Source organism: Dermacentor andersoni, chromosome 8, assembly GCF_023375885.2.
Source record: "Dermacentor andersoni chromosome 8, qqDerAnde1_hic_scaffold, whole genome shotgun sequence".
NCBI classification, from domain to species: Eukaryota; Metazoa; Arthropoda; class Arachnida; order Ixodida; family Ixodidae; genus Dermacentor; species Dermacentor andersoni.
Genome location: NC_092821.1, coordinates 28,048,217 through 28,071,914, shown reverse-complemented (window position 1 = coordinate 28,071,914; position 23,698 = coordinate 28,048,217). Strand labels below are relative to the sequence as shown.

The 23,698-nt window shown below is 50.8% G+C and overlaps 1 protein-coding gene across 1 annotated transcript in view; it reads right to left on the bottom strand.

The window, feature by feature from the left end:
• LOC126526296 (uncharacterized) overlaps positions 1 to 20,780 on the bottom strand; it is a 137,575-nt gene extending 116,795 nt beyond the window's left edge. The window contains exons 1-2 of the mRNA XM_050174202.2: positions 20,534 to 20,780; positions 5,334 to 5,448 (exon numbers count right to left, since the gene is read on the bottom strand). Coding sequence (XP_050030159.2) covers positions 5,334 to 5,448; positions 20,534 to 20,609 — 191 coding nt within the window. The 5' untranslated portion in view covers positions 20,610 to 20,780. The remainder of the gene's footprint in view (positions 1 to 5,333; positions 5,449 to 20,533) is intronic.
• Positions 20,781 to 23,698: the final 2,918 nt, after the last annotated feature.

Here is a 23,698-nt window from a genome sequence, read left to right as displayed (position 1 = left end):
TGCAATTCATGGAGCAAAAGATATGGCATCCATAGTGTTAGAAATGTCTGAAAAGAATTTGTACATATCAACAAGTACAAGGTTCATAACAGTTAAAATGCTGCCTTTCTCACTTAGAAAAAAATCTGTAATCTTCTTCTGCACTTGTACTTTTAAAGCACAGGAAGTAACAAAACTGCCCAAAGAGTCAACGTTTTTGTACACTTCTTCTGACAAAGGTTGCTGTTGAGACACAAAGTCTCTCAACTTTCCAATGTACCCTACAACCTCATCTAGAGTTATAGGGCTTGAAACTGGCTCGGCAGTTGCCTCTTCTTCGTCGCACTCTTCTTCTTCAGGACGAACCCTGGAAACAATCTCCAGATCCGTCTGTCCAGCACAGGTAATCAGTGCACTGTCACACTGTGCATATATAGTCTTCAAACAAAGTATTGCTATCGACCTCCAACTGATGACAGATCTCAGTCCATATCGCGGAGTCTATCCTCTGAGCGAGTTCGTTAAACTGAAATATTGACTGTTCCGAAATTCGTTTAAGTGAAACATTTTTGCATAGAATATATAAGAAAACTGCCGGGGAGTTTTAAAAAGTTCGTTATTCTGAAATATTTGATAAACTGACGTTCGTACAACTGAGAGTTTACTGTATATATATGTATATGCTTAGTGCCGCAGTACAACAGTATATGATGCCTAAAATCCGACGTGCGCGGGCCTATTGGGGGCGAGCTCTACCACTGGAAAAGCTGGCGCCACCGTCGGCGTGACGTGACATGAGGGATCACGTGAACACAGCGGCCGCGTCGGCTGCTTCGGTAGCGCCGAAGCGAGCTGAAAACGAAAGTTTGAAGCCCCACCTGCGCTGCGGTTCTGATTAAGTGGTGAGGCTTTACCGCCTAGGGGGTCTGCTTGACAACATTTGAAAGTACTATAATAGGTAGTGGCTGCCTTTGGAGGCGGGCAGCATGGTATGCTCGGTGCCGCAATGCCGGACGCACGCAACCGAGCCCGGTGTCAGCTTATTACACGTAGCCGCAGGACAAGGAGCTGCGTGAAGCTTGGCTCCCGAAACTTAGAACCGGCACAACCATCGGCTACAACTCGGGTATGCAGCAAGCACAGACGCGAGGAAGATTTCTGCTGCGGCGCCGGGACTGCAATGTTCGGTGAGTAGCAGAAAACGCGCACTGAGATGCTCGCCCGCGCCCGCTGCCCGGCTAATGTCATGACGGTTTGGTCTATGAACTTGACGCTAGATACTGGAAAGTTCACTGGAACGGAAAGGGAGCGGCAAGACGCACATTAAAGAAGGCATGGCATATGGTCATGTTTGTGTTATGAATTAATGCACTGGATTACGAAAATGAAGCAGAGGGAAATCGCACACTGAGGAGGAGGAGGAGTAGATTTTAATGAAGAGAAAGGAGGAGAGGTCGGCCTGGAGAGCGTGTCTCCAGCCTGCTACGCCGCACGCTTGAGAAGACCGATAAGCATATAAGTGCGACACAACTTGAGAAGTATTGAAATGTCCAAGAATTTAGAACACAAAAAAAGATTTAATCGTCGCGACGGCACATCACACTCGCCGTAGGCGTCGAAGTCTCTATAACGAAATTATTTTTGAAACAGTTCTGATAGCGTCCATGCAACAATGGTTGATATTGTACTGTCAAATGCTCATATGCTGTGACCTAAAGCTCACGGCACGGTGCAAAAACGCGCTCACAGCAAAAGAAAACATTGTGCGCGGACATGCATGCAGACGCGCATTCGGTCGCTGCGAACCCCTGCGATCGCCGCATGGAAGCTTCCTTCTGTTATGCTCAATTTGGTTATACAGACAGCCCACTATAAGAACATATTTCACATAGTTTACTGTCAGCGTTTGCCTACCTTTCACGCAAGAAGCCGGTTCAGGAGACTCCATCGCGGCGACCGCGCGCAGTGGCGTTCACTGTACGTATTTGGTAAAGAGGTAGCGCGTCTGTAAACAATTCTGTGCATTCAGTTTGACCAAGATTATTATATTGACAGTCAAAAACTTCCCTCGTTTTGAGAGTACATACATAAATGTCCAGGAGGGCTGCCGTGTGGTGTTCTTATTGAACGCCGTAAGCCAAACCTATGAGGAGCGTGCCGCGTGATCCCTCATACTACGCAAGGGGGGCGCTTCCTACAGATGGCGACTCCGTAACTCCTCATGGCGACTCCGTAACTCCTCGCCGCCAATAACACGATCTCACAAGCTGGTTGCAGCACAGCCAAAGGTACGAGGCATATACAAGCAATGGCCTTGCGCAGCAGTATATATATAGTTCCGGGCGTAAATGGCTGATTATTGGCCACACTGGAAAGTTTTATTTTTGCTAGCTACATGATACGGTACAGCGATACGTGACATGTTAAGACCTTTGCGCATTCCCGTCATATACCGAGAAATACTTTGGCAATTGCCGTCGGTAACCATAATAGCCACCTTCGCCGTGGCCACATGGCAGCGCCCATACAGCGCCGACCACGACCACAATTCGCGCTTGTTACTGGCTCTACGCGCTGTCAGCAAGAAACAAGCGGCAAAATCCGTCATCGCTAAGCCACATCTCAAGCTGAGGTCAAATCATTAGGTATGTTTTGTCGTGATTATTGAGATCGGCCGTTTGTTTCCACGCCGCTAGGACTGTAGACACAACATCGAGCCATAAAACTGGTTTGGTTTCTAGTTAGCAGATGGCACCACAGCATTAGCACTGGTGACGCGTCGACGATACAGAACGCTAAAAAAGCGTAATTGTTCACTGCATCATTAATTTACTACCCCGCTCTAGCATGGTACGCATTATGGTCCTGACAGGGTGTCTACCTAGTTGACATTTCCAAATTCCCTGAGTTTTCCAGGTTTTCCCTGAGTACCTTTGCCAAATTCTCTGAATGAGCCAGAACTTTGCTTTATGTGACAGGCTGACAACATGTTGCCCGATGTTGTCGCTCTCTAGTAAGCATGTTGAAAGGAAAAATGACTTAATCCAGTTTGAATAGTAAGGAGTAATATCTATTTTATTTAAAGAGAGAACAGAAGGAATGTGTTAGTAAAATGCACAGCGAGAAAAAATGGTAAAACTCATTCCAAATTGAGTCGAAAAATAGGAATGAAAAGGAGTTGCATACATAAGTAAATATTTTTGAATATGAGCTATTTCTATCAACTGATAGCAAGCTCATCGGTATGAGGCCTGAAGTTTGTCACAACTAAGATTCTCTCTCAGCAGCTGAAAAGTCAAGCTCAACTGCCCTGACATATACTATCTGCCGGTACACATCATCTCGCTGTTGGGTTTCACTGCTTTAAAGAGTTTATTTTGGTTTGGATGAGGGACACCTGCATCTCGGAGTCAGCCAACACTGTTTTTTGAGCTGAAGCTCCTTCAAAGAGGTGATGGCACGCTTTCTTTCCCGTTAATTCCTCAGTGCGTCGGTCCTTTCTGTTCTCATCCTCCTTCTGCCACGCGTTCACCCCATGGATCATTTGAAGCATCCTGTTGGTCAGTTGCACAGTCAACGTCCGATTTTTCGGACTCCCTAGGGGCCGCAAGAACATCCGAAAAATCGGGCAGTCGGAAAAAAATTGTATGCATGTCTTTAACTGCCCTTAAGGGATAAAACTGTCACAGACGTCCGAAAAAGCTCTTAAGGCCTGCCAGTACACTTATTAGGCATATCGGTGCTCGTACTGTGACAGGAGACGGGGGTGCACGCGTGTATAATTAAGTAATACATACTATGTCCCGTGACAACTGCCCCTTCCCACGCTTGTTGTGCTTCACCGCATAACACTGCTGTACCGAGGCAAAGCTAACTTTCGGACACTGGCATTGCGAGCTTCGAAGCCTCGGACACTGCTCTGCGAGCTTCGAAGCCAATCGTGAGCATTACAAAGGCGGAGTCTGTGCCATAGCTGACAGCGGCGAATTCTTCCAATGAAAAACATGGCACATAGCGAACGTAGAAGTAGCTAGGCCTAACGTTGCCGCGGTGGTGGCTACAGCTGCCAGCGGATCTGCATGCGAGAGTGCCGGTTAGAGGCGGAGAGAAAATCAAAATGGCGGCGGTGGAGGAGCAGGAGGAAAAAGCTTTATTTTGCAAAGGAATTTGGGACCTCTCAGGCCCCCTGGGTGGTGGCTTTGATTAATGCCATTTCAGGGCAACATACATTGACTGTATGGATTACGTGGTGGTGCCGCAAAGCCGTGCGAATTATCAGGTATGTCCGAAAAACCGGGCGTCTGGAAAGTCGGTTGTTAGCTGCTCTGGCAATACCTCGTGCCGATGACACGGCGTCAATGGCGATTCGTTGCGATTCCTGTTACTGGAGCCAGCGTTAACGCGACTTTCGTTCATTTTCAATAAAGTTACAGCTAATTTTCCCTGATACAAGCACAAATTCCCTGAGTATTTCCAGACTATTCAAATACCCTGAGAATTGCCGGTTTTCCCGGTTGGTAGACACCCTGGGTCCATGATGACGGTAGCGAGCAAACGCCAAGTAGACGTCGAGCAGACGCTGTAGCGCAGATGAACATTTGTAAAGGCATTCGGCCGCATTATTTGTTAAACAGGTTGCAAGGTAACCGGAGAGAAAGCGCACAGGTAAAGCGAAGCCCTGTTGTCGCATGCATGTAAACGCAGCTTATGGTTACGGCATCAAAACATTTTTTTTGTTTTGCGTCAATCCACCAACCATGGAGCACGTGACAGGATGGCAAGCAGACGCTGAGCAGACGTCGCGGTGCGGATGAGTACACTTCGAGGGGCATTCGGCCTTCCTATTGGCTGAGAATTCGTGTAGCTTCCACAGTGCAGCGACCAGCTTGTGAGATGGAGTATATTGCTTTACTGATCGTTGCCGAAAAAACGGACGATTGCGTGCACATTTTACTCCCTGTCACTGCTGACGTCTTTGTCAAGGTCGGCGAGAGCGGCATCGTCCTCCATGACACCAAGGCTCTTATTGGGCAGACAGCAGTTCAGACGCGTCCGTGACACAGCTCCATAACGGTAGGCATCGCGGTGGAGCCTATATAGTTAGTGGTTCGGCTTCCGGCAGCTTGAAACGCCAGAAAAAAAATTAAAGCAATACATTCGTGTCACGAACTCGAATATAACACGAGGGGCGTTCTTAGGCCGCCAATTCCGAAAAAAAAAAAATAAAAGACGAAAACTGTGGTTATATTTGTGGAAACGGGGCATATACAGCTGCTAGCGGATGACGGACCGTGCGCCCATTGCTTTGCATCGTCCACCAATTGCATGCGAGAGATTCTGCGGGGCGCACTCACAAGTTCGGGTCAGCGCCAGCCTGCAGCAGGTAGGGGACGGCGCTGACGGGTCCATCGGTGATGGCCACGAACAGCGCCGAGTTGCCGCTAGGGTCCACCGCGTCCACGGGGGTGCCTGCATGCATCAGGGATACAGTATGTATAGTCACATCCATTTTATACTTAGAAGAAAAAAAGCATTAAAGGACTCTGGTACAGTTGATGGCTGTGCTTCTGCGGCACAACTTCAGGGACGGATATTGCGCTGTGCAGTAGAGAGGCTATTATAGCACAAGAGCTTCCTGCTGAGATATTTGATGCGCTATGGATTAGTGTTCGTGTTTTTAGCGTCTCAAGTGAATACCGAGAGAGACAAGTGCTCCTCTTTATAACAACTGAAATTTATGCTGGATAAGCGTGAACTTGTACGGATCACGCGCATGATTTGTGTGTCTGCAAAGGGCCTCACAGCAATGACAAGACTGCCGAATGACAACACGGTGTTAATAGAGAGTTTTAGAATAGGGGCCCCAAACGTTTTGGGGCCCCAAAGAAATAGCGTCGAAGCCACTGCGCATGCGCGAGACGCAAACTGCGCTTGGGTTTTGCGTTGGGAACGCTATTTCACCGATTTAGCGGGAGCTCAAATAGCGTTCCCAAAAGCTTTGCGTCAACAAACATGGCGGCCGGCACCCATCGAATTAAACGACGGCTCCACCCTAGCACCAAACTGGGTTCGATTCGCGGTAATGCGTGAAGTTCGCAAGCTAGGAGAAGTGACTGCAGTTATCGCTTTCTCTCAACTAGCGTGTGTTATCAAGATTGATCCATTAGACGCCGCTGATTCCGAATTCGAGTGTGGATTTTATGGCTCGTAGGCCTAACACGGCTAAGCTTGGCTGGTGAAGGCACGTAAAGTTGGTTTTGTTGCTCCAAACTAAGCACAACTAATTGTTTGCTGCTTGAAGAATAACATCTAAATTGTAATTAAACGCGAATACACGCAAGTCAAAATTACTATTCATATCATAAGATGGTATATTTTATTTAATTATTTTTAATCGTTTTTCTTAGACGCCGTAGTGGCGCTGTCAGCGCGAGACGCTATCTGCAAACGCAAAGCCCTATTCTAAAACTCTTCACTCCTGCGTGCGCCAACGCTAACACCCGCAAAGCTCTTTGGGGCCACAAAATATTGGGGCCCCTACTCTAAAACTCTCTAATACCAAAGTACACTCTGCAGTCCACTAAACGCGTGCAATGTTTGATGGAAATGTCAATGATAATTTCTGATCCCACATTCTTTTTGTTCATTCAATATGTCTCGACGCAATTACGACTATTTGAGGTTTTTAACAGGCGCAAGAGTGTTGCAGCACACGAGCCCTTCTCAGGGCGCTTACTCGAGTGGCATTACTCGTTCATCTTCGTCGTATGCGTGTAGCTTTACGAAATGGCAGCATACAGTTTGAAAGAGCCGTCAGTGCTGCATTTTGCTTCCAAATGTCCGAGTGCAGTGAAACCCGAATATCGAGAAAACTTCAGCTGATCATGCAACAAGATACAGTTTTGTATATAGATGAGTATATAGATCTGGCAATAACCGACCTTAATTTTTTTTCCTTGGCAAATTGCATGGGAGTTTGTTACTCTAGAATAATTCTGAAATAATTGAAATTATTTTAGCCTTATGTTGATTAGGATTTAGGAACTAATTTCTAATTATTCAGAAAATAAAAATATGGCATAGCAGTTACCAAGTTATGTCTAAAATTCTAAAGTTTCTAAAAAAAATCTAGTGACGTTTCATTTCGTGAGCTACGCGCTGGCGTACGGTTGCTGTTCCGGATTTTGTAAGCCATGCCGTCTTGCGCGACACACCCGCCTAACACGTTATTCGGCAGTGTCGTGGGCACACGCCTTTCGCCGGTCCCGTTCAGCCCGCGCCGGGTGCTTGCAGACGACTTCGGGGTCGGTCGACTGGCGCTTGGCCGCTTGCGTCGCCGCTCCGTCCTTCTCGCTCGTCGATCGCCAGACGAACCCGGCACACCACGCACAGAGCCCGTAGCAACTGCCGCAGGAGGCGATAACCCCGTGCGCCGCCGTAACCCTTTCGTGCACAGCTTGGCCTCGGCGCTGTGTCCACGTGAACCCTCGCACCGCGTCACGCCGACGGCTACCCCCAGTACAGGGCGTTTCACACAACATTTTGCCAATTTTAGCCCGAATCCAGCACCATAAAACATCAACCGCCAAAGCACATGCGGGTTTCCGTCTAAAGGTACGGACACACTGGCGTCAAAACGCGCGCGGCACGCTGCCGGCGGCGCGCCGCGTGCCGCAAAACCTGCCGCGGAACCGGTTTGGTCTGCCGCGCAGAGGATGGGTCGAGGAGCCATTTTCGGCGGCTTGCCGCGTGCCGCGAACCAATGAGAGACGTCCGTCCGGGCTTTCTCCTAAGCGCCACCTCTTGGCTACTGCCGAAGTTAACTTCCAGCAGCGGCGGCGGAACCACGATCGACGACCGAGCGCTCCGAGCCAGCCGCGATAAACAGCGCTAGTGCTTCGTCTGCGTGCCTTTCGCGCGCGCCGCCGTCGCAACAGCAGAGAACACACAATGACCAAAACGCTCATCGTCGTCAGAACATCGTCGTCTGCATCTGCCATTGCAGGAATCAACGCGATCAGCGCGGTATCTGCTAACCGAGCAAGGAAAAAGCGCGCGACAACCGCGATATCGCGCCTATGCTCGCGCAGTTCGAGACAAGGCGAGATCAGCGCTGTCACGTGACTCCGCGGCGGCCGCCGCGCGCGCGACCGATGTGGCCTCTCTGCCGCGCGGCGTTCTTGCCACCGGCGGCGTGCCGCGCGTGTCTTGCCGCCAGTGTGTCCGTACCTTAACAGAACGATGGCTTGGTGTCACATTCAAACAGGCAAACAGAACAGGAAGGAAACAAACAGCCTGTCGCAGACCTCGAAAGCCCCAGTACTTTCCATCATGCACGCGACCAGTCTGGGTGGCTGAGCAGATTTGGCATCCCGTTGCCGAGCACGAGGGTGCGGGTTCGACCACGACCTACTTTATAAGAGGTCTTGGACCACGACCTTTTTATACAGTAGGTCGTGGTTCGACTGCCACCTAGCGGCCGCCCTCTTTGAGGGCGAACGGGAAAACGGCGGCGTGTTTATATCTAGTCGCAGGTTATCCAGCTGGTGAAAATAATCTCCAGTATCACGCTGGTTTTGGAAGGTCAAGCGTCACCAATCGTTGCCTTCTACCGCAGGGTAACGACGAGCTCCAGGTATACCTTTGGACAGAGCTACCGGAATGAATTTGCAAGGCATTCTCTTATTAACTAAGCGATTCACGTCACGATGTACACAGCACAGCCTCCGTTACTACACATGAGAAATTTCCGCTCCTTCTCAGGAGTCGTCTGCAGCACTGTGGAAGCTGCGAGACTCTTTTAGCCAACAGGGAGGCCGAATGCCCCTCGAGATGCGTTCATCCGCGCCGTCTTCTGGGCGGCTGCTGAATTCGCGGTGTACGATGTGCATGCGCGAAGGTCCTAACATCTCAGGCATCGCTGCAGCGTATGGTCACGCTGTTGTGACGGTGAAAGAAGTAGCAAGAAAGTGGGAACTACGAAACTCCTTAAGGGGCGAACCTGTGCCTAGAAAACAGGTTACACTCAAAGCACAACGATAGCCGCGAGCACAGCCGGCGATCGGCGAAAATCTGATCAGCGGGCAAGCGCTTTTTAAGAGGAGTCGTCAAGGTTCCAGAGTAATCGCTGGTGCCCGCGTGTCATCCGTAAAGTACTGCACAATTCGCGTCGCGCATACAATCAGATTCAGTGACAAGAGACAACGGATAGAACTATCGATAACAATCGAGGAGCTTCCGATACATGCAGGCTGCAAACAAACAGCGAAAAACAAAAGCACCCGTAGTAAACAAAACAAAGTTCGTCAGCGTGCGTAAAAGGGCTTAAGACGCACCACGTGGCCCACTTCAGGTCGTGCGTGGCGCCGCTGTGATTGCGAAATGCCGTCTGGTACGACCTCGTAGTCCAGTCCGCCAATACGTCGGATGATCTTGTGGGGTCCGAAATAGCGGCGTGACAGTTTCTCGCTAATCGGAGCCCAAACACGGTGGCCGGGCCGGTGTTCCACGCAGAGTCTTCGAAGTTTGTAGCGCCGGCTGTCGGTCCTCTGCTGGTTCTTGATCCGCAGGCGGGCGAGCTGTCCGGCTTCTTCGGCGTACTGGATATAGGTGGCGACGTCGAGATTCTCTTCGTCGCAGACGTGCGGCAGCATGGCGTAATCTGTCTTCTTTCTTGCACCGCCGTGTTGTACGCGAAGGTTACGTATGGTAGTACGGCATCCCAGGTCTTGTGTTCAACGTCGACGTACATGGATAACATGAACTGAAGAAGAACGGCAGATCAGGCGAATTGGTGGTTTTCTATAATGTTTAAAAACAGCGTTAAAGACGTACACCAGACAACAGAAGTGTGTGTCCCATGCTCTATTCTGTTGTCCGGTGTACGTCTTTAGCGCTGTTTTTAAATTATGGATAACATGTCGGAGGGTCTTATTCAGGCGCTTTAGAGCGCAAGGCCATTCGTCTGCGGGCTTTAGGCGGTCGTCCTGCGGTGAATGGCTGGATTAAAGCGACAGCGTTGAGGGCCCCATGTCGCAGAAAATCCAGTGTCGGCATCGGCGGAGTTGTACGCGAGCGACAACAGCCGCATGTATCTGGGTATATGGATGTGCCACGCCTTGGTTTACGACTTGCGATTAATGCAGGTTATATTGCCACACCATTCTATCACCAAAACTGCTCATACCTTGTCCTGCATTCTTGATAAAAGTTATTCCTCAGAATTTTGAGAATGACAGCCCACAGACAAATTGCATGAAAGATAACACCGATAGCGCACGGCTTTTATATTAAATCTTCTCAAAGTTAAAAGTTCAACGTGCGAAACAATAACAGAAACCTGAACACAACGTAATTTATTTTGAGCAGCTGTGCACTACCTCCGCGATCCAGCCACGCAAGAGGCCGCGTTTCTGCCAGGAAGCTCGTCTTCGTGCATAGCGTTTGCCGGCAGCGTTTCCCGGTAAACGTTGCGGTTACAGTGACGTTGCCGGGAAGCGTGAGAAGCAGTCATGCATCTTTGAATGCTATCGCGTTCCACTTTTAAAGGCGAAGCTTAAACGTCCTCGATCTTTTTGCAGAATGGCTTGAGTAATACCCCTGTCAAGCGGCCAAGTTACGTCCACTTAGGGGGAGGGCACTTCGGGACCTTGAGTAAAATACATCAGGCTACGCCGTTCTAAACGGTACACAGAGCGCGCGCGCGCAGACACACACACACACACACACACATACACACACACACACAACACACAAGAAATGGCGACAGACTAAAATCATGTTTTTTGAAGATGTAGATTAAAATAAAAACCTAAAAAGCTATTGCTTTAGCTGTGTTATAAATAAAAAACAATTTTAATCTATATTCACTCAACAAACGAAAATATTTTTACCATAAGAGCGTTACAAGTCAAGGCCGGCCAAGACGAATGCCTAGCCAATCCAGCACAACATGGTGGCGTGCGACGAGGAGGCATTTGATCCTGCCAGAACAGAATATCAGCGAGTTCTGTTTTTATTATCTTGTTAAAGGTTTCACCAGGTCTGGCCATTTTGAGCTGACAAGCGCAGCGCATACAATGCGCGCTAACGATCGTGTTTGCAAAGAATTTCATCGCTACGCGCCGCCTGAAATTTCAATCCGAACGCCGTTTCCCTCTTCACTCGCGGCGAATCCGCCCGGAGGGAGACGGTGACGTAGTCGAGCTCCTGCGCCTACGTAATCGTGTCCGCAGCGTGACGTCGCTCGTGGAGACACGCGACTTCGAGAATTATTCAAGACAACATGTCATCTGTGCGATCTGTTGCTTGAATTGACGAATTGAAGTTTAGAGAAATGATAAAACGCAAACGGAATGTCCGCGTTTTTTTTTTTTTTTTTTACTTCGCACCGAAGCAAGAGATGTACTTACGCTGCGTATGCCTGTTCCCACGGTCGTGCGGTCACGTGCGCAAGTACAGAAACTATGCAATTTTCTACCGTGTTCCAGCGCGTGATCATGCCCTGAGAACCGCTTGTTCTGCGTCAGTATTCGTGCAGCACTGAATTACACCGCTAGTCATGGTTCCTTGTGTACAGCGCGCAAAATCATGCGCTGCGCGAACCGAGACAACAGCTCGCGCGCGGCGCGGAAATGCGTGGCGCCGAAAAAAAAAAAAAAAGCGAGGAGAAAAAAATGAAGGCGGGGCCTGTGACATATGCGTCATGCGATCCTCGAGGTCTGGTGTGGGAGGACGCAGGGATGGAATTTCGCTTGCGAAGGCTTGACAGGGCGAGTGGAGAGAGCGTCTTGCGTGGCAGTGGAGCCCGCCTGCTGAAACCATGGGTTCGCAGCACTAAAATATATCTCGGCTATTAATGAGCCGATTTGAAATATTTTTGCGGCAGAACGCTCCCTAGAGGACACGAAACAACTTCCAGCGTATAACCAAGATTTGCTATAGGGCTTGGTGAGGGGCCCTCTAAAAGCTGTTGAACAGTCAGAGTGAACTTCTGTGTCCTTTTTCTATGCATTGTATTTTATATCATTGGAACAGCTGGCGACGAGGCTATGCAGTCGACTAGCAAAGTGCGTTCCGTGAACACACTCCGACCGGAGTGCACTCTTCGGCGAGTACGCTCAGCTTGCGACGTTTAGATTTGGGAAAGTGCATTTAAAACCAAGTGCACTCTCCGTAAGTGCACTTAACTTTCCAGCTTGACAGGGGTATGAGCTCCGACGCGAGAGGTACGAGGAACGATATGTCACGATGTAGTGACGGTGAAAAAAAGATACCGACGATTACGATACTCCCTCATGCGAATTTTGAGCGCAGCTCTACCCGTGTTTTCATTTCGCGATATACTGGCCGGCGCAGACAATTTGCCTCGTGCAACACGCTGCAAACGAAGTGTGGCGCTACTGCCTCGCCAAACTGGAGATCGCGAGAGGCAGCGCGTGGGTGACGTGGGGACGCGATTCACGGCAGCAGCCGCCGCAGAAAGACCTCCGCGCGACTGGTCGGCTCGAGACAGTCAGTGCGTATTTGCGGGCTTCTTTCACACTTGGAAAAACACTTTTATGCATCACGTATTGAGCAGCAGCAAGCTGTATCGGGGGTTTTTCCCGTTGGTCTACAATTTTCTCACTTACATTTTTTGTCTAGTTATTTCAAAATTTGATTAATTAATTAATAATAGTTATCTAATCAGGGGGAATGCAAAAAAAATTATCTGTATCTCCAAGCAACGGCAGACATTACAATGGTTCTGTCCAGCTGCGTGGCATTTGCATACTTTTACATCTTGGTGCACGATAGTTGGGGCACCCTATATATCGGTCTGTACGGCCAAGGCTGAGTAATCTTTTGTTCTACGTGTACGCGGAGCGCGTAACTTCAATCAAATAGCGCACTCGTGTGCCCACTTCCACTTTAACGACGCACGTTCATAATGTTACGTTGCGGAAATCGAGGGATCACACGTGAAGATGTGTTTACAATATTCGCGAGAAAGGCAACGATACATGAACGTGATAGCTGCCGAGAACGATTTCACCTTGGCACGTCAAATCGTGGTCTTCTGTCTTTGCCTTCACTATTTGTCGCGCTATAACGTATAACGCCCGAGGCGCCGTCTCGGCGATAACTATAAGGGAGTGGAACTCGCGGCAGTCAGGCTCGAGCCTCGACACATGCGCAACGTCCGTGGAGACACGCGAGTCCAGCGGAGCGATCTCGTAGTTCACATCAAGCTGACGCAATATCGTGTGTGAAGAGGCAGCAGCTTTTCAGACAAGCCGACGAGGCGCCACGGTGTCGTCCATAGGAAGACAACGAAGCCAGGGAAATAAATCGAGTGGACGAGCGGTTTCGCCGAGATCGCTGATCAAACGACGCAAACAGGAGCACAGTCCGACAAAGCTCCTCACGTCTGCGGTGAAGACGGAACAGGAAGGCTCAGGAGAGCAGGAATCTCGTCCGGGTCAGGTCGAACGCAAGCGGGACTGACGAGATGGCCAAGAACTGTAATTTAAGGAAGTCCAAAACGCCACTTGGAATGAGTTTCAACTGCAGGCCCGTGCGCCGAAAAACGGCAAGAATGACCGACAGACACATTAGATGACTCGCAAAAGCTGGTGAAAAGACTGTCACATCGCCTGGATAACACAGACATGTAGACCATTTATAGCTTGTTACGACTCAAAACAGCAACGGGCATTCCTTGGATGCTTCCCACGGGGCAGCCTTTTCATTGGAAGCCGCCCAGACGGCTACGGGGCCCCGACATAGACTGTGACGCGCAAACAAAGGAGCTCACTTCGAGGCAACAGCCGTCGCACTCCATGGAAGCGGTAACTACCGCGAAGGCCACTCTCCTGACCCTGACAAGCTGACTGTCACGAAAAGCCCACTAATTGATGCATGGGGCCAACGTCTACTTCAACGGGAACTGCTCCGACTTGAGGTTCCCAAACTACCACGTGATTGCCTCGTGTGCAGGGGCGACACGCAGCGTTGGAGGCGGAGCCCGGTGGGACGGTGTGACGTCGTGGGTGGGATTTGGCGACCGATTCGACGATTGTGATTGGCAGAGACACATTCGTCAGACTGCCTAGTCTAGTCACCTAGGGAAATAAACTGCCTTAAACGCGCGCACATATGGTGCAGTGGTGTGTCCTGACGTCTGCTGACATGGGTGTCCTGTGCTCAGATATGTAGTGAGCTCAGGCATTTGAAGTGCTCCTACATAGGGTAGGCTTCCATATGTGGGACCAGTGTAAATAATGAATAATAACCCATTTTCCTTTCGCTCCTATTCCCGGACGTATACTCATCCCTGTGCATGGAGGATTCCTGGCCTAAACGCTACGCCGATCCGCAACAAGCCACGAACTAAGGAGTCCATCATTCTTTCAAGCTTGCCGGGGCATTACAAAGGCCGAACGTCATAACCTTGAATCGGTAGATGCCGTCATGTGTTACGAAGGCGGTTTTCGCACGGTCAATGCAATCTACAGATATTTGCAAGAGAGGTATATCACGAGAAGTACTTGGCTCCGTGCAGGCAGCCCAAGGCGTCATAAATACGCGGCAATGGTAGACATCCTTGCGCGTGACTTTATTGAGGTGTCGGTAGTTGATACAAAAGCAGAGGACGCTCACAGACTGGAGGGTGGCTCAACGACGCCTTTAAATAGACAGTCTTATTGACTTAACGTGCCACTTGTCGCTGAGCTTGTGAAACACGGTACGGACGGCGGCATATGGGATTGGCGTCTCCGGCGTAAATATGATGGGTGACCACCCACGCCTGGGCTAAAGGGCGGCCGTCAAGGCGAAAATTGCCGGCGAAAAGTGTCACGGCAGGTTTCTAAGAGACGGCGGATGTCTACAGCTTGGGCAGGAAAGAGGTTAGGCGCTACTAAGTTCTTGCTAAGGTCTCTTACTAAGTTCGTCTGCGACTATAGAGCCGGTGAATCGAAAGAGCCTGTGGAGGGCGACGAAATTACGGCGTCAAGTGCCGATATCTCGCAATCGTTGGCAGGCGAGATGTCGGCCAAAGACATATCCTCTGGAGCAGCTAAAATTAAGAAGAGGGAGCGAGGTCTCATTGCGTGTCAGAGTGAGCATGGTACGGCGAACAGTCAAACTCCTTTCAAGCAGTATATTAGCCGTGAGACATAGTACATGGACTTCGCCAGGAACAGAGGGGAAACATCAGAGTGACGTGCGTAGTTGCTTCAGGCGAATGTCCTTGGGAGAGCATAACACCGTGGTTATGCGATCGGCGCACTATGGCAACCATGGGGCAGTTCAAGCTGAATGACACTAGACGCCCAGCTAAAAGAAGGTTTAATGGGGCGACAAAGTCCAAGCCGAGTATAAAGCTGATGAACGACCAATTGCGCCGCTGCAATTGGTCGCTCATCACGGATATGTGCGCGCCAGTGTCAATGAGTGTTGGGACACTGACGCCATCGACTGAAATGTCCATGAAGTTCTGTTTGGTGGCAAAAGCAATCAGAGGACTTTGCGGTCGAGTCGTCCATGCAGCGCCGCCTCCGGGAGCTGCATCGCTTAGCTTTGCGGAGACGGGCGTCGGGGACGGTGGTGAACGGAACTACGCTGTGGCTGTTCAAGTGGAGGAGGGCTCTGTTCTGGGCGATAACTTGCGAATGCCGGCCGCAGAGGGGAGGAGACAGAACGGTTATTACAATGGCGAGCAACATGACCGACACGCCGGCCGGCGATACAGATTGGCCGATCGTCTGCGGTTCGCCACTTAATTGTATTTCAGTAGCGTGCAGGATACCGCTGATCAGTGGAAGGACAAGGATCACTAGAAAGCTGTGAAGCGGCAACGGCACATACGGAACCAACTCCAAGGTTACCAAGTTCATGGCGAGTAGAAATCGCCTGCAGATATGGTACTGTAGCCAAGTTGTTCGGCTCACTGGGAGGAGAAAAAATATGCAGGAGACGTGGCTTCAAGTACTCGCCGCATTATCCGCGTCAGGTCGTCTGATGATAGTCGCTGCATTCTTAGCCTGTCATCACAAGAGGACGTCGCAGCTGTGTTCGGTGGACGTGCGAACGGCGTTGCAATGCGGCGGCTCTTGGCCTGCTCAAAGCGCTGGCACTCTTCTTTGGTATCCTGTACTGTCTCGCAATTTCTGCAGATGAGCAGGTTGAAAACACCGTCAGCGATACCCTTCAGTACGCACCCAAGCTTGTCAGATTCTGCCATATCGCTTTCGTGGCCAGCACCTCCATTGGATATGAGAGAGGCACGATTCTTTGGACGCGGATCCTAAAGTTCTTTCACGGCGGCGCTCTGCCGCCTGGCGGGACGGCCAAGCAAGTCCGTAAGCTTCTGCCTGCATGTGTCCCAGTCGTTAAGCTCTTCTTTATGGTTATCCTCCCACACTTTCGCCGTGCCTTTTAAATAGAGCACCAAGTTAGCCAATTGGCACGGTATAGATTTCTTTCACCGTAGTCGGTTCTTTAAAGTAGTCAATACACACCGATTCAGGAAAGAAAAGACGAAGCGTACACTCCGTGTTGCACACACACAAACAATGTTTTATATGAATTCACCGACATATAACTAGTAGCAAAGACTAATATGGACCGCTGCTAAGTATGTAGTCTCTAACTAGTCTGCAAACTACAGAATTAGGTCATCAAAGTTTACACATCACCATGTGATTACGATTACGAGGATTACGAGAAGGCGTTTGATTCAGTCCAAACCTCAGCAGTCATGGAGGCATTACGGAATCAGGGTGTAGACGAGCCGTATGTAACAATACTGAAAGATATCTATAACGACCCCACCGGCACCGTAGTCCTCCATAAAGAAAGCAACAAGATCCCGATAAAGAAGGGCGTCAGGCAGGGAGGTACGTTCTCTCTAGTGCTATTCGCAGCGTGTTTACAGGAGATATTAAGAGACCTGGATTGGAAAGAATTCGGGTTAAGAGTTAATGGAGAATACCTTGGCAAGTTGCGATTCGTTGATGGTCTTGCCTTGCTTAGTAACTCAGGGGACCAATTGCAATGCATGCTCACTGACCTGGAGAGGCAAAGCAGAAGGGTGGGTCTAAAAATTAATCTGCGGAAAACTAATGTTTAACAGCCTCGGAAGAGAACAACAGTTGACGACAGGTAACGAGGCGCTGGAAGTGGTAAGGTAATACATGTACTTAGGGCAGGTAGTGACCGCGGATCCGGATCATGAGACTGAAATAATCAGAAGAATAAGAATGGGCCGGGGTGCGTTTAGCAGGCATTCTAAGATCATGAACAGCAGGCTGCAATTATCCCTCAAGAGGTTAGTATATAATAGCTGTGTCTTACCAGTACTCACCTACGGGGCAGAAACCTGGAGGCTTGCGAAAAGGGTTGTACCTAAATTGAGGACGACGCAACGAGCTATGCAAATAATGATGGGTATAACGTTAAGAGATAAGAAGAGAGCAGATTGGGTGACGGAACAAACGCGAGTTAATGACATCTTAGTTGAAATCAAGGAAAAGAAATGGGCATGAGCAGGACATGTAATGAGGAGGGAAGATAACCGATGGTCATTAAGGGTTACGGACTGGATTCCAAGGGAAGGGAAGCGTAGTAGGGGGCGGCAGAAAGTTAGGTGGGCGGATGAGATTAAGAAGTTTGCTGGGACAACATGGCCACAATTAGTGCATGACCGGGGTAGTTGGAGAAGTGTGGGAGGGGTCCTTGCCCTGCAGTGGGCGTATCCAGGCTGATGATGACGATGTGATTTGAAGTGGGGCGTCGGGCGAGGTCACGGGCGCAATGGTGCAGACTACGAGTGGACTGGTGCTGAAGTACCCTAGATGGAGTGGGGAGGCTTGACGACGTGGCACGACGGAGCATGAGTGTAAGCCAGGAGGGAAGGCCGGGAACATAGAAGCTGTAGTCGGTAGTGGACGCCCCGCAGACGAACACCAGGCATAGGCAGGAGCCCGTGCCCATGGTCCGATAGGCTACCGTTGCTGCATTCTCGCCTCGGCTTCCCCCTTTACAATGGCGCCACTCCCGCGTTCCACGCTCGCGCCAAGGCGCTCAGGGGCAATTCTCCGGTCGCCCATTGCCCGACCATGCTCGCGCCTTCATCGTCGTCGTCTTCCGCCTCTTGTAACACAGCACGTGCGCTCGATGACGCCAATACAATCGTTGGGTCCCATTCGTTCTGGGCACTCACGCGCGGCGATCGCCTTCCACGTCGAGGTGGTCGGCGCCGCAAAACATTGCCGGCTCAGGATCCGGGACAACCGTCGGGGTTGTAGGCGTTGACATGGGCCGACCCGTTTCGGTCGTCACGCGGAGCTGCGTTGTTGTCTTTCGCGGGTACCCAGCACCTCCACCAATTTGTTACGCTGAGGAAATCGGGGGATCACACGCAAATATGTGTTTACAATATTTACAAGAAAGGCAACGATACACAAACAGGGTGGCTGGCGGGACCGATTTCACCTCGACACGTCAAATCGTCGTCTTCTGTATTTGGCGCCACTCTCGGTTGCGCCGCAACAATATTCACGAGCATTCGCGGATGCTCAAATTTATTCGCACTCAATCAAGTTCGTACTCACGTCCACTCGTTCACAGGCAACTAACTCGCTTTCATACTCGCGTCAGCACACACTCCCCGGCACTCGTCTTAATACTCACGCCAAGCCAGAGTGACAAGTACTCAGGTTCACGCTCACGTATACTCACCGGCACTCACTCACTCTCGGCGACTGGCACTCGCACGTATACTCACCTCTATCAGCATTCGCTCGCGTTCGTAAGCCAACTCCCTCCCCCCGCACTCACTCATGCTCGCGTCCACCCAACACTCCCCAGCACTCACTCGCTTTCATAAACACGCCGTAGGTCACGTCCACTCACACTCGCCGACAGCCACTCGCGTTCGCACCTGCTCCCACGCAGCGGCACTCAATCGCGCCCATTCACGCCCTTCGTAACTCAAATCACAATCACGATTTTGAAATGAGTGCGAGGGAGTACGAGACTGCACACGTGCATGTGCCGACCTATGCGGAGCAGCTGGCGCATTTCCAGGCAGTCACTGCACGGGCCTGCCAGCGATCGGCGCTTTCATGCTTTGCACGCGACACTGCGTCCATTGTTCACGACGGCTATCAGCCGCCTGGCCCGAATAAACACTGTGTTCCTTAACACTGCAGTGCCGGCCAACCGGCAAGTCGGACCGCGCCAGCAAAGCCTTCGCCTTGACCAACCTCTTAATGCGGGGCCAAACATTTTCACAGCTGAAGTGCATGGACAGGAGTTTCGGAGCTGCGGCAGTCGTGTGCAGGCGCCTGGATTTTGACTCACTTCAGTTGCACAAAAATTCTCAAATTGTTTAACAGATTGCTGCACTAACTCTAGTTTCCACAAGCACACGTTTCACGAATCCGAGCACCTTACATTCTGCAGGCATTTTAAAATTTAAGGAGAAACTTTCCAACGGAGACATTACATTAGTGGTCCTCACAAGGATTCTGTGCGCGAACCATGCCGCTCTGCTAGTTTTATTCAGCGACAAGCGGGCGAGACAGGCAGAATTAAGGAAGCAGTAAAGCTACAAAGATACAATTGCGGCGGCTAATTTGACGCAATCGCGATGAACGGTACAGACCAGTACGAAAATCAACTTGAGGACAACGATCAACAAGAGGCGAGGAGAACGTAAACACGCGTTTCCTGTTTACTGAACTCAGAATTACTCATGCACAGATGAACGCACCGACTGAACCAATCGAACACACATGCGTAGCGGCCTCTGCCGTAAGGCGCACACCCGAGGCCCCACAGACGCTGTGACAGGCACAAGCGCGCTCGCCGGACACGTCTCCACGAGCCGCCGCAGAGGTGGGCCAAGCGGACACGTGATATTGGGACAAGTTATACTGCGCTGCAACTATAGCTCAATTTGGCACCAAACGTACCACGCACTGTGATTAGCATGCCACAAACTGTGACAAAAACGCGACCACGTTATGGCACTACAGCGCTGCCGTAACCACTTGATACGAATGAATGACCGCCGCTGGCAACCCCATTCACACGACAAACAAGCTCGCGCGCACGGAAATCGCTACATGATATCGAAGTAAAGCGTCAAACATCGTCGAAAAACACTGCAGCTCCACACCCGATGCGTATGACCGTTACACACAAAACCGCGGCGTTTCAGCACGCAGCCATCGCCTACACTTGTTAAGGCTAGGCATGGCACTAATAACTACGTTAATAACAACTCTGAAGCGTTACCTACGAGAGTCAACGCAATGCTGCTGCGGCAGGACGGGTTCACTTTTTCAAATAAGCCCGTTCACCATGATTAAACATTGTGACCGCGTTCGTCTGCACACTTATCACAGAATGCACTGAATGCAAAAACGAAACACAAAGGGGCTGGCAGCTACAACGCCATAGCCCTACAAGAGGCATTGCCTTAAGCACGACAGATAGCTTAGCGCAAGTCGCCGAAGGTGGCCGATCGAGCGAGAACGCGCCGACAACAAACCGCGCTTACCTTCGGCAACGAGCCGAGCGATGAGCCGGCATCTGTCGTGGCGCACTGCGTCGTGAAGCTTCGTGCTGCCGGCCATAGACCACAGAAGCGCGCACCTGCGAAGTAGTTACGGAACAGAAGACTGCCCAACGCCTCGAGGAACAGGGGACACAAAGAGGCTCCCTCGGCGTTCGTTCTCGGTGGCTTCTTCTTTCTACCGTGAACGTGGAAAGAGAGAGAGTTGCGCGCGGAGTGCACCAACGCCACGTTGATTCTGCGCTAACGTGTGGAGAGGGAAACGACTCGGGCTAACCGTGGGTCGCGCTCATTGGCGGCGGCTGCTTCACACGTCAAATTCAAAGCTACCGGCCTACCGAGCTGCACAACGGACGCTGCGGAGGCCGTAGAAAGGGCGCATTACTTTATTCGTTAGCGCGCGTTCTTTCTGTCCCCGTAGCTCGTCACCTTCCTTGTCTTCGAGCGTACTGCGCTGTGCCAAAAACGTTATTTTATGAGAGCTAGGTGATGTAACGTAGCCATTAATTTCGATCGATTATTTTGCTTTCCCGTCAACCACCGCTCGCGAGCGGCTGATCCCAGTGATAATTGGGCCGTTCGCATCATTGACGAAGCGTAAAATGGCAGAATTGTTACTTTATGAACGTTAACCCCGCCCAGCTGAATCCAAATGGATGAAGATTTTTAGTAGTCGTTGCCAATCCAAGAAAACGAGATGTTGTTGGAGGAGTATGGTATAACGGGACTCAGAAGCCCGCGTGCAGTTTACGTGGGGTGGATGTGCGAATACGCAGTCGGCTCGGGCCAAGGACAGCCCCGGAGCATAAGCAGCCTACGATGCAGTTTGTCTAACTGGAAACCGCTACTGGCGCTGCTTGCAATGTAAATGACGATGATCGCGTGCGATGGCAGTTCTTCGGAAGTGGGAGTTGAGTGTGCTATTACAGACAACCGTCTATGCGCCACGGATGAAAACACGTTGAGCTACTCGGATCGAAGTCGCGGTTACAGTTCCTGGCTTAGGTGGCGGCATTCTGAGTAGGGCGGAATGCGAAACTGTTAGTGTTTAAGGACGGGATACTGTAACGATTATGCGTAATGTGACGTGATAATGTAATGCAATGAGAGATGTCCTAATGGGAGTATGCGGATAACTTTTTGACTATCTGGGGTTCCTTAACGTGCATCAGAACCATGGTACGCGAGCGACTTTTAGCGGTCAACGTTTCAGTTGACCAGCTTTCCGAGCCCCACATTACATATATTGTCAAGAGGCGTTATAGTTCAATTGATGAAACGCTCAGATAGCAGAGCACCGCAGCGAGAGCTTCGGCAACACAAGCCCAAGGCTTCCAGCCACTTGTTGTCGTCGTCTTTCTCGAAGCAGTGCCTGCTGCTCGTCCTTCTCCAGTACAATTGCCTCCCTGGAGAAGAGGAGCCGTCTCGGCGACCTAGGGGAAGATAGCACACGTGAATCAAAGGACACCTTGAGCCGCTGAACGTGCACGATTTAGCGCCCTCGGCGGCGCTTATCGGAAGGCGGCTCAAGAGGTTCTACCAAATAGTTCACAGGAGACGTTTGATTGACGACACGGTAGGCACCCTGGTACTTGGACACAAGCTTGGGTGAATGTCCAGGTCTGGTAGCGGAAACCCAAAGCCAGACTAGTGAGTCAGGGGCATAGGGTGCCGGAGAGGAGGGAATATCCCGAAGGTGCTTCTGTCGCTGCTGATCTTCCGAACTAACTGTGCGGGCGAGCTCTCGGCACTCTTCCGCGTGTGCAGCAGCTTCGGACAGGGTAGTAGCCTCCGTTGTGTCAGGGCGATACGGAAGGATGGTGTCCATTATGCCGGAAGGCTCGCGTACGTAAAGAAGAAAGAACGGGGAAAATCTTGTATTGGCCTGTGTGGTGGTATTATAAGCGTCGGTCACGAAGGGTAGAATTAGGTCCCAATTGGTTTGGTCAGATGCGACGTACATGGCTAACATATCGCCAAGAGTGCGGTTAAAGTGCTCAGTCATGCCATTAGTTTGCGGGTGGTATGCAGTAGTGGTACGGTGAATTACGTTGCATTCCTTGAGCAAGGCTTCCATAACATCAGAGAGAAAGACGCGGCCTCTGTCGCTCAGCAACTCTCTGGGGGCTCCATGGCGAAGTATGATGTTACGCAGAAGGAACCAGGCAACATCCCGCGCAGATGCGTTGGGCAGAGGCGAAGTTTCCGCGTAGCGCGTGAGATGGTCTATTGTCACTATCACACAGCGGTTGCCATTTGAAGTACTCGGAAGCGACCCATAAAGACCAACTCTGACCCGGTCAAAGGCCCGTCCTGGACAAGGCAATGATTGCAGTGGAGCAGCTAAGGCATGAGGGGTATTCTGCGGCGTTGGCAAGCGAGGTAGGAGCGGACATGTTGGCGGACGAATCGGTACATGCCGGGCCACTAATAACGAATTCACTGGCGCGGGTATGTTTTTAGTACTCCTGCATGTGCGCATTGCGGGTCATCGTGAAACGCTGCACATATGTCCGAACGTGGATGCCGAGGAACCACGAGTAACCATTTGCGGCCGTCCGAGGGGTGGTTACGGCGGCATAGGAGCCGGCCACGAACAGCGAAGACGTGTGCTTGGCGACGCAATGCACGGCCAGTAGAAGGCGCTGATGGGACTGACAGAAAAACCAGCATGACAACAATCCATGGATCCTTCTGCTGCTCCGAAAGCATATTCGTGGCGGTGAGGGAGGACTCGCATATTCGTACTTTCTGATAATTGGACACTGGAGAGCGAGACAAGGCATCCGCGTCCGCATGTTTACGGCCAGAGCGGTACAGCACTCGAATATCATACTCTTGGAGGCGAAGCGCCCATCGAGCGAGGCGACCTGAAGGATCTTTCAAGGACGACAGCCAGCAGAGTGCATGGTGGTCCGTGATGACATCGAACGGGCGGCCGTAGATGTAAGGACGAAACTTAGTTCCCAAATGATAGCCAGGCATTCTTTTTCTGTAACAGAATAGTTTGCTGCCGCGTTTGGGAGTGCGCGGCTAGCGAAGGCAACAACGTATTCATCGAAGCCAGTCTTTCGTTGTGCAAGAACAGCGCCAATGCTCACGCCACTGGCATCCATGTGTATTTCTGTCGGTGCGCTTGGGTCAAAATGT